General features: G+C 43.7%; 1 protein-coding gene across 1 annotated transcript in view; it reads left to right on the top strand.

The window, feature by feature from the left end:
* The first annotated feature begins 10,474 nt into the window (after positions 1 to 10,474).
* The window catches only part of wsb2 (WD repeat and SOCS box containing 2), a 36,155-nt gene continuing 32,787 nt past the window's right edge, over positions 10,475 to 13,842 (top strand). Inside the window, exon 1 of the mRNA XM_063034595.1 lies at positions 10,475 to 10,721. Coding sequence (XP_062890665.1) covers positions 10,694 to 10,721 — 28 coding nt within the window. The 5' untranslated portion in view covers positions 10,475 to 10,693. The remainder of the gene's footprint in view (positions 10,722 to 13,842) is intronic.

Genomic DNA, 13,842 nt, shown 5'->3' with positions numbered 1-13,842 from the left:
GAAGGAAACTAGAGATAATCCTGGAAACTATAGACTGGTGAGACTCACATCAGTGATAGGGAAAATACTGGACAGAATTCTTAGGAATTGGATTTATGAGCATTTGGAAAGCCATGACCTAATTAGGAAGCATCAGCATGGCTTTGTACTGGGTAAGTAATGTCTTACTAACTTGATTGAGATTCTTGACAAAGTGACGAGGGTAATTGATGAACAAAGAGTTATGGATGTTGTCTACATGGATTTTAGTGAGGCACTTAACAAGATCCCTCATGGCAGGTTTATCCAGAAGATTTAAGATGCATGGGAGCCATGGTGAATCCATCCATCATCAGGGACACCCATTAACCAGGTCAAGCCCTCTTCTTGCTGCTGCCATCAGGAAGAAGGAACTGGAGCCTCGGGACTCACAGCACCAGGGTCAGGAACAGTTATTACCCCTCAACTATTAGGTTTCTGAACCAACATGGATAACTTCACATCCCCCATCATTGAATTGTTCCCACAACCTATGAACTCACTCTCAAGGACACTTCATCTCATATTCTCAATATTTATTACTTATTTATTATGATTATTATTTATTTTTTCTTTCTTGTTATATTTGCACAGTTTGTTGTCTTGTGCATACTGTTTGTACAGTCTTTGATTTGATTATTGTTTTTGGATTTATTGAGTATGCCCACAAAGAAAATTAATCTCAGGGTTGCAGATGGGGTCATATATGTACTTTGATAATAAATTTACTTTGAACTTTGAATTGGCCACTTGGATTCAGAACTGGCTTGCATATAGAAGACGGATGATAGTGAAAGGGACTTGTTGTAGCTGGAGGTCTGTGATTAGTGGTGTTTCACAGGGCTCAGTACTGGGACCTCTGCTGTTTATAATGTCCCGAACCCCGTGATGGGAATAAAGAACCAGCAGAGATGGAAAACACTTTGGAGTCTAGTATTGCTATAAACTAACAACATTTATTAGTGACTACGCAATACAGTAATATAAATGTAAATAAATCAAACAGGTCAGCAGTGATTATATATATATATATGTGTGTGTGTGTGTGTGTGTGTGTGTGTGTGTAAGTAAATCAGTAAGTGTGGAAATATACGTACGAAAAACCAAGCTTCTTTAAGTCTAGGGGTAAAAAGATAGTCTTACGATGTTGAGTAAAGTTCAGTTCCTGGTATTTAGTTGAATAGCGATGGAGAGAGAGAGAGTTGAGTCGAGTCTTCAGGTGAGCTGTTGCCGTCAATCTTCTCGTCGTCCTCCGAAATCCTTCACAAGTCACCGACTGTGACTTTAACAACAAAGGGGACCATACTTCGGTGTGGTGGAGCTGTCTACCCAGGCAAGGGTCGGACACATGGACAACTCAACACCGGGCTTGCCTTTGAATTTTCACTGCAAGAGCCACGGATCAATCTGCCTGATCGATCCTCGAAACAACCCGCTTTCTCTGCGGGCACAACAAAGCTCATTCAGTGTCCAGATCATGTGTCTGAGGTCTGTATCATCTGACCTCCTATTAATCTCCCCGTGCTGAGCATCACCTGTCATTCAAAGAGTCCCTCCTTCCTTTGTCTGCAAAGAAATGCACAAGCAGGCAGATCTGTCCTTGAATGGAACATCAATAATGTGCTGTCGGTCACCATAGCAACCTTCGAGCTGCTCGGTGTTATCTCCAAAGTAAAAATCCAAAGTCACCTCCCATGCCCCTGACGTGACAGTCCAACCGTCAATCTTCATCTCTCTCTGTCTTTTCAAAACAAACCGTCGATGATAAATAACTCTCTTTCTCTCTCTTCAAACAGTTAACAGGGGCACTCCTGAATCCCCTGACAATAATGTATATAAATGACTCAGATGAAAGTGTAGATGGGAGGATCAGTAAGTTTGCAGATGATACGAAGGTTAGTGGTGTTGTGCATAGCGTAGATTAGTGGCAAAGAATATAGTGAAATAAAGGTCAGTTGCAGATAAGGGCAGAGAAATAGCAGATGGAGTTTAACGTGACTAAATATGAAATGTTACACCCTGATAGGTCACATGTAAAGAGACAGTACACAGTTAAGGGCGAGGGAAATTCATAACTCCCTGAAAGTGGATACACAGGTTGATAGGGTAGTTAAGAATACATGTGGCACGCTTGCGTTTGTTAGTTGAGACACTGAGTTCAAAAATCAGGAAGTTAGCTTGCAGCTTTATACAACCCCAGTCAGGCAGCATCTGGAGTATTGCATAATAGGGTTCTGGTCACCCCGTTAAAGGAATGATGCTGAGGCTTTGGAGAGGGGTCAAAAATGGTTTACCGGGATGCTGCCTGGATTAGAGGGCACGTGTCATAAAGAGCAGTTGGACACACTTGGGATGTTTTCTCTGGATCAGTGGAGGCTGAGGAGATCTGATAAAGATTTATGAGATTATGAGAGGTATGGATACAGTAGACATGCAGTATCTTTATCGCAGGGTTGAAATGTTTAATAACAGGAGGCATTCATTTAAGGCGAGAGGGTGTACTTTTAAAGGAGATGTGAGGGGCAAGTTTTTTACCCAGAGAGCAGTGGGTGCCTGGGATGGAAGTGGTGGCAGATACATGAGGGACTTTTAAGAGACAATTAGATAGGCAGATGAATGTGAGGAAAATGGAGGGATATGGGCATTGTGTAGGCAGAGGGGATTAGTTTAGTTGGCCATTTGGTGACTAATTTATTTTTTTCAGCACAACATTGGGGGCTGAAGGGCCTGTTCATGGGCTGCGTTACGTTCTAAAGTGTAACAGCAAAAGGAAAATGCATGCAGGTTAACCCCAAGTGCAAGGTAATAACAAGGTAGATTGTAGAGTCAGGAGTCCACCTGTCATACTGGGGAACCATTCAATAGCTTATAACAGCAGGTTAGAAGCTGTCCTTGCGCCTGGTAATGTGTGCTCTGAGGTGTTTGTAATTTCTGCCACTGGAAGAGGGGAGAAGAGAGAATTAGGCACAGCAAATTCAGAAATTACAGTTTAGTTTCTCAGTGTGTACCCAACTAATATCCAGAGGTTAATGTGTCTAATGGGGTTACTTCCTCTCTTTTAATTAATCTTTCCAACTTGACGTCAGGTTACTGCTTGAAAGTTATTGGAATATACTGTGGTGGGTGTACTGTTAGCAGCCCCTCTCCTCTAGGTAAGTGCCTCCCAGTTTCCCTGTTCCATGAACAATAGCTGGATTTGCATCGGCGAGTTATGTAAATCAGGGGACTGCTTTCTGTTCTCAAGACTTAAGTTCATTTGTCACATGTACATCGAAACATACAGTGCAATGTGCTGTTTAAGTTAATAACCAACACATCTGAGGGTTTGCTGGTGCGACCCGCGAGTGTCACCACACATTCCAAAGCCAGCATAATGTACCCACAATGCCCTGCAGAACAGCACAGAACACAACAGAGCAACAAACACAAGCCCTGTTCCTTCCTCCCACCCACACACATACACAGTGGTGTACCCCCATGACAGGTGTCCAGCCTCGAGCGGACTCAGGCCTGTGGACACTGTTTCAACCTCCCCTCACGTCTCTGACAAGTACAGATGTGACATCTTTCCGGCTAAGATTCCCCATGTTGAATGAATTCATGTTGTATGAATTCCCCATATTGGGAGAGATTCTCCCAGCAGGCTCGGTGTAGTCTTGCTGTGCACTGATAACACGTGGCTGGTTGGTTTTAACTGACGGAGTGCAATTTTCTCTTGGTGTGAATATAATACAAGTACATCCCTACTTTTGCCTGTTCTGGTTTCTCTCGCAGAACTAGAGTGAAATATCCCAAGTAGTAATAAAATTGGTTGTCTTTGTTCTTTAAAGAGGTTACTTGCTGAGAAATATCGTGGCTAAAATGTCTTTATTTTATTCTGTTTTCACTTAAATCGCATGATCCACTGACTTTGAGTGCATATCCACGTGTTATCTTGATTTCCGGGGCAGAGTTGAAGTTTCATAATTTCATTAGTCAGCATTTCTGATAACATCAATTAATGTCTACCTGGAGGATAAGGTAAACTAACTAAGTGCTTCATTAAACAAGAGATGTCACAGTGATGGAATATTTCCATGTGTTTACTGTCCAGACAATTGACCCAGTTCAATACTCACAATGCAGCAATATATGCTTGTAGAATGGCCGGTCACGTTTCTGGAGGAGGCACACCTCTAATATTACATCAGCCACATATGACACCATCACTGGTTGAATCTGGAAGAACGTGGCTAACTAACCCGGTATGCAGCAAGTGATGAAAAAAATCTTAACCCTCCCCTTACCAGTGTATGCCTTGCAGTTACATGCACCAGAAAGTATTGGTACTGGTCCTTATGGAGTCCAAGTCTCAACCTCAAACAGAGGACAGTCTCCAGCAAGATGTTATTTGTTTATTTTGAGATACACTTGATAACAGGCCCATCCATCCCAATAAGTCCATGCTGCCCAATTAGATCCATGTGAGCAATTAACCTGCTGTCCCATACATTATTGGAATATGGGGGACAACTGAGGCACCCAGAGGAAATCCATGCAGTCATGGAGAGAACGTACAAACTCTTTACAGATGGCGGCAGGAATCAAACTTGTGTCTCTGGCCCTGTAACGTGTTACGCTAGCCGCTAAGTGACTATGGTGGATTCAGAGCATATCATGTCAATGCTGGGCGTCCATGAAGTCAAGTCACTTTTTATTGTCATTTCAACCATAACTGCTGGTACAGACAGAGTAAAAATGAGACAACATTTTCCAGGACCATGGTGCTACATGAAACAATACAAAAACTACACTGAACTACACAAGAGAAAACACAAAAACTACACTAGACTACAGACCTATCCAGGACGGCATAAAGTGCACAAAACAGTGCAGGCACTACAATAAATAATAATAAATAATAAACAAGACAGTAGGCACAGTAGAGGATACAGTAGGTTGGTGTCGGTCCAGGCTCTGGGTATTGAGGAGTCTGATGGCTTGGGGGAAGAAACTGTTACACAGTCTGGTCTTGAGAGCCCAAATGCTTTGGTGCCTTTTTCCAGATGGCAGGAGGGAGAAGAGTTTATATGAGGGGTGCGTGAGGTCCTTCATAATGCTGTTTGCTTTACAGATGCAGCGTGTGGTGTAAATGTCTGTAATGGCAGGAAGAGAGACCCCGATGATCTTCTCAGCTGACCTCACTATCCACTGCGGGGTCTTGCGATCCGAGATGGTGCAATTTCCAAACCAGGAGAGCTGTGGCCCGGCACTGTCTCCTGAATTGTATCCATCACAATCTGTAACCTCTTCTCTTGGCTACCTCAGCTCTCGTTGTCATCAAGCCAAGTATTCAATGGGGAGAGTAGAAGGCTACAGCAGGTATAGAACTACAAAAATAATGAGCCATTGCTGGAAGGCTACAGTGTATAACCACCATCATGCAAAACAGCAAGTCCTCTAAGATGAAACAAGTGAAAACACACATGGTCAGACAAATGTTCCAGAGTACAGTCTGTACTCCAGAATAAAGGTTAAACCAATCTCAGTTATTCAGCTGCAGTACATGGACGACACTTCTGCACACCGACGTTCAGAAGCTCATCTCCAAGTTACTGTTGACTTGATCATCGAAGTGTGTGAGAGAATGGCCATTACAACAAAGTTCTGTCAAACTTTGGTCCTCTGCCAACCTGCTCCCACTGCACATCTCCACTCCCTCCGAAAATGTGATTCTTTCCCACTAATCCTGAAGTCTGCTTGAAGCTCAAGAACTCAGACGTGGCCTACTGGACGCAGTGATCCCTGCATCCTGTTCTATTCAGAAATAAGAACTACCTGAAACAGCAGGCACATAAAACTGCGGGAGAGATACCACCAATGCTGAGTCTGCAAGATGCCCCAAATCCACTGACAAGAAAAGCGAACACATCCCCCCCCCCCCACCAATCATCAATTCTGGTCGTGGTAGGAGTATCATTCTACATTGGGGATGTTTACCAATCAGCTGACTTGCCTTGTTCTGGATGGTGATGAGATTCTCCAGTGGTGAATATTTCATCACACTCCTGCCCTCCCTGATATTGCGTAGGGAGTCATGAGCTGACTAAGTTGCTATGCAATATTCAGCTTCTGATTTGCTGTTGTACCATATTTTATTTATATATATATATTTTTTGTTTATTTACCAATACAGTGCAGAGTGGGCCCTTCCTGCCCTTTGAGCCATGCTGCCCCAGCAACCCCGTAATCCCGATTAACCCTAACCTAATCACCGGATGATGTACAATGACTAATTAACCTACCCGGTGCATCTTTGGTCTCTGGGAGGAATGGGAGCACCAGGAGAAAACCTTTGCATTCCACGAGGAGGACGTACAGAGACTCCTGACAGAACAGCGCTGGAATTGAACTCTGAACCTCGGAACGCCCCAAGCGTTGCGCTGGCCGCTATACTATTGTAGCGCCATAGTCCTTATCAAACCTCTAAGTCAGGGATTCCCAGCCTTCTTTCTGCCACACACCCCTGCTATTAACCGAAGGGTCTGTGGACCCCGGGCTGGGAACCCCTGCTCGAAGTTATTGAGGTTTGAAGATTCAGCAAAATTAATGTCAATGGTTAGATTTCGATGTGGTAGTTGACTGACACTCAGTGCAGGCGGACAGCCTCAGCTGTGGGTGTGCTCCGGCTGCTCCACGGTCTGAGTCTGTGAGCTCCACGAAGTGCTGAACTGGGGCCGAGGCAGTAGGCCTGCTCCGGGCTCCGTGCCTGCAGGCTCCACGACATGCTGAACTGAGGCTGAGTCTGTAGGCCTGCTCCGGGCTCTGTGCCTGCAGGCTCCACGACGTTTACTCCGCTGTGTGCTGAACTGGGGCCAAGGCTGTAGGCCTGCTCCGGGCTCCGTGTCAGCAGGCTCCACGACGTGCTGAACTGAGGCTGAGGCTGTAGGCCTGCTCCGGGCTCTGTGCCTGCAAGCTCCACGACGTTTACTCCGCTGTGTGCTGAACTGGGGCCGAGGCTGTAGGCCTGCTCCAGGCTCTGTGTCTGCAGGCTCCACGATGTGCTGAACCGAGGCTGAGGCTCAGGCCTGTTCCAGGCTCCGTGTCTGCAGGCTCCACGACATGCTGAACTGAGGCTGAGGCTCAGGCCTGTTCCAGGCTTTCTGACTGGGGACTCACTTTCATTCTAAATGCAACTTGCTTTTATTGTTTGCACGATTTTTTTTCTTCCTCTTTCTCTGCACATTGGGTGTTTGTGAGGTATTTTTGATGGGTGCTATTGGGTTTTGTGGACGCCTGTAAGGAGATTGTATAATGTATAATCTCAAGATTGTATAATGTATACATACTTTGATAATAAATGTACTTTGAACATTCATGTACCTCACACAGTATGTTACTTGACTGAATGCTGCTACAGTTTTGCTTTATTCTCTAAACAGATATGATTGAAACTAAAAACACTGTAAAGTCTATCCATTTATATCTCCTTTTGATGAACTTATTTCAAATGTTTGTGCACTGACTTAAGAATCTTCAGCTGCAACATCCTCTGGTTGTGTTGCCCCAGGTGACCCAAATCATTGGCGTAGTCATAGAGTCATACATAGAACTGGGTACTTTGGTCCACCTCGTCTACACAAATCAGTAACCACTCACTTGCACTAATCCCAATTTTTATTCTTCCCATATTTTGATCAGTCTCCCATTCACATGGGCCTGATTGACCTGTGTGTGGTCAGAATGTGAGAGGTAACTGGAGCACCCGAGGGATTTCAGAGCGAACATGGGAAGAACTTGCAAGCTCCTCCCGGAGAGCACTGGAGGTTAGAATTGAACCCAAATCGCTGGAGTTGTGAGCAAATAGATTCTCTGGCCGTGCCACTTGTTTGTACAGAGTATAACCCCAACAACTGGGACCTTCTCAATTAATTTCATTAACATTAATATTATTAGCATTCCTTAATGTCAATGAGTGGTCATTCACATTCCATCTCTAAATTGTCCTTTTGACCATTGGAGAAATCCTGAGTATCAGTTAGCAGATTATATATGAGTGGGTTGTGGTTGATAGCACCTTCCATTATCTTCTTGGTGACCAGGGGAAGATTGATGGGACAGTTACATTGGGAGAAATTCCGTTCTTCTCTGAATTAGATGACAGAATCTTCTGCAAAAGAAAAAAACAAAATCAACAAACTGCTTGTGCCGGAAATTGAAAAGAAAAGCAGAAAATGTTGGAGATGCTCCATGGCCCAGGAAGCATCTGTGAAAAGAGAAAAGGAACTAATATTTCAGGTTGCAGACTCTTAGGATGGATGATTTCCTGGGCTTTAGAGTCATACAACACAGGAACACGCCTTCAGACCACAAGGTCTAAGCCAACCTTCTTGGGCATCTGTTCTAATCTCATTTGTCCACAGTAGGTCCACACCCTTCCATGTCTCACCTATTCAAACACATGCCTCCTAATTGTATTTGATTCCACCTGGCAGTGAGTTCCAGGTTTCAACCAGTCAATGTAAAATATTTTCACCTCAGATCTCCTTCAAAACTCCTTCCTCTCACAAACCTATTCCCTTTTTATCTTTGATAGCCCTACAATAGGGCAAGATTCTGACTATCAACTCTATCCATGCCTTTCATAATCTTGTATACTTCTATCAGGTTGCCCCTCAGCCTTCTTCACTTCAGGAAAAACAAGTCCATCTTATCAATCTCACCCCATAACCAAGGTCTTCCAATCCAGAAAGTATCTGGGTGAATCTGCTCTGCATTCTCTCCAGTACAATCGTATCCTTCCTATAGTGTGCTGACCAGAACAGCAAGCATGATGTAGTCAATGTCTTGTAAATTTGCAACACCCAACATATTCTATGTCATGACTCAAGAAGGCAAGTGTGGCACCCTTTCTTCACTTTCCTATGGACCTGTGTTACAACTTTAAGAAACTATGGACTCCCTCAGTTCATCATATGTTATTATATTTACATTATATGTCCTACACCTATATGACTTACCAAAATGCAGCATTATGCACTGGTCTGTATTAAATTCCATGTGCTAACACTCTAATGTTTCATCCTATCGAATATCCTGCTGTAGCCACAGACAACGTCCCTCACTACCACCAATGTTCATGTCATCTGCAGACACTTGGAGTACTGTGTCCAGTTCTGGTCGCCTCACTATAGGAAGGATGTGGAAGCATTGGAAAGGGGACAGAGGAGATTTACCAGAATGCTGCCTGGTTTAGAGAGTATGCATTATGATTAGAGATTAAGGGAGCTAGGGCTTTACTCTTTGGAGAGAAGGAGGATGAGAGGAGACATGATAGGGGTGCACAAGATAATAAGAGGAATAGATAGAGTGGATAGTCAGTGCCTCTTCCCCAGGGCACCACTGCTCAGTAGAAGAGGACATGGCTTTAAGGTAAGGGGTGGGAAGTTCAAGGGGGATATTAGAGGAAGGTTTTTTACTCGGAGAGTGGTTGGTGCATGGAATGCACTGCCTGGGTCAGTTGTGGAGGCAGATACACTAGTGAAGTTTAAGAGACTACTAGACAGGTATATGGAGGAATTTAAAGTGGGGGCTTATATGGGAGGCAGGGTTTGCGGGTCGGCACAACATTGTGGGCCGAAAGGCCTGTACTGTGCTGTACTATTCTATGTTCTATGTTTAATAATCAGATCTCCTACTTCACATTCAAGTCATTTATATCACAAATGACAAGAGTTCTACCACCAATCCCTGCAACCCACCACTGACCAGAGACTTCCAATCAGAAAGCATCCTTTTACTACTGTCCTCTCCCTCCCAGCTCCCATTTTGGATCCAATTTGTCGGATTGCCTTGGATCCCAAGTGCCTGAACCTCCTACCTTGCGGACCTTGTCAAATTCTGTCCTAAAGTCCATATAGAATATTGAACATAGAACATTACAGCACAGTACAGGCCCTTTGGCCCAAAATGTTTTGCCAACCTTTTAACCCATTCTAACCCTACACTTTTTCTGTCATCTACGTGCCTATTTAAGAGTCTCTTAAATGTCCATAAGGTAGGACGACATGTATAGACAATATCTATATAATTCCTTCCTTCGTCGTTCTTCTCAGTTACCCAAAACAAAACTCCAGTGCTAGTGCATGACATAAAACTTTCAACAGAGTGGCACTGGGTTCCATTCCTACCATGGGCTGGAGCGGCAACCAAAGGGTTGTCCCTAAATTTCTGTTGTGTGGCAGTAATGTACGATCTTCCAGCTAGAAGTAGTATTCCTGAGCTAAGGATGACAAAAGCAAACGGCGATTGCTTTCCAAAATTTAATCCACTGGAAACCGCAAGAGTCAGAAAAAGGCACTTCTCACTTTCATTGCTGCTAGGGGGCGCTCTGGCCAACCGGTGTCAATCAATCAGCTGGGCCGGATCACGTGGTGAGGGTCAACTGGTGAAAGGGAGGGGTTGACTTCTATATTTCCAACCAGTATGTTGCAGTGTAACTCGTTTCGGGGCTATCTACGTGCTGCTGACCGGTGATTAAATTTGACTCTGTGCGTGTTTTTTTAAAATATAGAAGTCATCTCACATAGAGTGGTTGGAGTGAAGGGGAGAAGATTTTAAACCATACGAAAGCCGAAACGTAAAGCAGATTTACTCTTATCTGTACGCCGCCCAACAGCTGAATGTCTTCGTATTGATGGACGAATATATTGAATGCAGCGCAGGTCAGTGAAGGTTGGGCGTTCCGGTCTCCAGAAACCACGCACTGGACGTTGCCGGGTTGCGTATTGCGTTATTCCAGAATTCCAGTGAAGTTTAAACATGCATTTTATATATAAATTGTCGAGATATATTGTTATTAATCGGGTTGCGCTGTGGAAAACGTTAATAGCTATATGTGTTCCATCTGGACCAGGGACTTAGTCTAAATGTAATATGCTTGCGAAAAAGTCGGGAAAATGATATGTGAGCCCCTTTTGGAAGCCCTAAACTAGATAACGTCACCGTTCTTTCTTCTCGCCCCCCTCCTAAAAGTTGAGCGGTACTCTAACGCTAGTGCTATTTTAGCAGCTCAGGCTGAACTTTACTGGTCCCCCTTCTTATAATTGGCGTTTTGTTTCATTAACCGGACATTTAGATCAGGAAAAGCAAGCGAATTTCGTTGGTTAACTGCCAACACTGCAACCGTGAATGAATAACAAGTTTTACTCCCGTGGTATTGCCAACAAATCCATTTACTTGCACCACAATGGATCACATTTTGGAGACAGTATTTTTTTCAATGTCACTTGGTGGTGTTGGATTCAAGTGATACCTGGTGCCTGGATTATCCCTGTTGGCTTTATTGATTGTGTGAAGTTACCAGACCAATATTACAAAAGAAAACAAAGAATCGGATTTTTTTTTTGAGTTCAAAGCAGTTACTAGACCGGATAAGTTGTTTCATTATTGTCACATGTACTGAGATACAATGAGAAGCCTGTTGATTTATGCTGGTTACGTTACTGAAATGTAGACAGAGTTCATGGAGGGGAAGGCTAGTCTCTGTGATGCGCCGAGCTCCGGTCCACAACGCTCCGCAGTATGGGCAGAGCAGTTGCCGTAACGAGCCGTTATGCATCCAGGTAAGAGGCTTTCTATGGTGCATCGATAAAGACCGGTGCGGGTCAAAGGAGACGTGCCACATTTCATTAGCCTGCTGAGGAAGCACAGACGCTGATGAGCTTTCTTGGCCGGGGCGTCTACTTGGGCGGGTATTGGTGACATTTACTCCTTGGAACTTGAAGCTGTCCGCGCTCCTGACTTCAGTACCATTGATGTAGAAGGAGCGTGTGGACTGCCCCACGCCCCCATCCTTCCTGCGGTCAATGACCAGTTCTTTTATTTTGTTGACATTTTGTTGTCATGGCACCAGGTTACCAGGCTCCCGATCTCCTTCCTGTACTCTGATTCATTGATATTTGAGATACTGCCCACTGCAGTCACTTCAAATGGAAACTACTTGTAGTTGGGCTTCGGGCAGAATCTGGCTCTGCAGTAGTGAGTGTAAAGTGATACTGGTTGATTATTGTCACATGTACCACGGTGCAGTGAAGAACTTGTCTAGCACACTGTTCTTGCAGATCAAATCAAAGTGTTTTGAGATTGAACAAGGTAATGCAGTAACAATACAGAATGAAGTGCAACAACTATAGAGGAAGTGAGTAGAGTAAGGGACTGAGGATGAAGATCAGTTATGTGAATAATCATGGTGGAAATGTTGCTGCCTATCCTTACTGATTGAGGTCCGTTGGTCAGGAAGTTAAAGGTCAAGTTACAAAGGGAAGTGTTAAGGGTATATTATCAAAAGAAGAAATGATCTGGATGATAATTTTGTCATTTTTCAATTTTTATATTTTAAGAATATAAGAAAAGCGGATCTGAAATTGGCCACTGTGTCTGTGACATTCAATATCTTGTCTGATCCACCTCAGGCTTCGTGTCTTCTGTTGAATTCCCCAAAACCCTCAATCCCCTGATACATCTATAAGATACATACTTCCTCTTTTACGTATCAGCAAAGAACTTGCATCCCAACCCTCTGGGATAGAGAACACCGGAGATTCACTATTCTCTTAAAGAAAATCTGGAGTGAGATATGAACCCATTATTTTCTTGTCCTTGAGTCAATGCTATGTCTCAGTCGCCATTGACACTTTTTTTTGCAAGTTAGTGTGGTTATTTTTATTTTGGATGGATCAGGGGATGCGTTTTGTAAGGGCATAAGCTCATTAAATGTTTTTATTTGGCCCTCTCTATAAGAGGGATTTGAGCATGGAGATCTCTTTAGTCCCCTTGGAGCAGAGCTTTCCAGCCTGGGGTCCACAGCCAGATTGGAAATAGGGTCTTTCTTATCTTGCATCTTTCTTATTTATCTGCCAGCTTTTGATAACCGACAATGGATGATTTGAAACTGAAGTAGTTTTGCATCCCAGTATATAGCTTCTGATTTTTTTAAGGAATAGATGAATTTCTAAGTCAAATTACATTTATTATCAAAATATGTATAGTTTATACAAACATTGAGATTTGTCTTCTTACAGGCATCTACAAAATAAAGAAACACAATAGAATCCATTTATAAAAAAAATGCACCTCTGAATTAGAAAGGAGTGTCGATCTTGTAGTTCTCACTCAGAGGCATCAGCCCCATTTTAATATAGAAATAATGTTTTGGAGAATGAAAGATTTTTGAATGCCACTTTGACAAGCGATTGACATGGGGTGTTTAATTGTGTTGGAATCTTTTAATATTGATCACGAACAAATGTGACTCAACAAAATGTGATTTGATTTTAAACTAATTTCATTTGTATGAGAGCAGGAAGTGACTTGTGTTTCACTTCCCACTTATAATGATTTAAGGGCTGTGGAAATTATTACAAGTGGGTAGAATTGTGTTGCTGGAGTCCCTCTGTCCCTCTCACTATACCCCTTGCCCATCCTCTAGGTTCCCCCCCCCTTTTCTTTCTCCCTAGGCCTCCTGTCCCATGATCCTCTCATATCCCTTTTGCCAATCAACTGTCCAGCTCTTGGCTCCATCCCTCCCCCTCCTCCTATCATTTTGGATCTCCCCCTCCCCCTCCCGCTTTCAAATCTCTTACTAACTCTTCCTTCAGTTAGTCCAGACGAAGGGTCTCGGCCCAAAACGTTGACTGTACCTCTTCCTAGAGATGCTGCCTGGCCTGCTGTGTTCACCAGCAACTTTGATGTGTGTTGCTAGAATTTTGTTGCTGCTTACTACCCTCCAGTAGCTGTCCTGCGTCCTGCCCTTCCCTCTTCCATCCCCACCCCCAAACTCGGTTC

Source organism: Mobula hypostoma, chromosome 27 (assembly GCF_963921235.1).
Source record: "Mobula hypostoma chromosome 27, sMobHyp1.1, whole genome shotgun sequence".
NCBI lineage: Eukaryota > Metazoa > Chordata > Chondrichthyes > Myliobatiformes > Myliobatidae > Mobula > Mobula hypostoma.
This window is presented reverse-complemented; position numbering and strand designations above follow the sequence as displayed.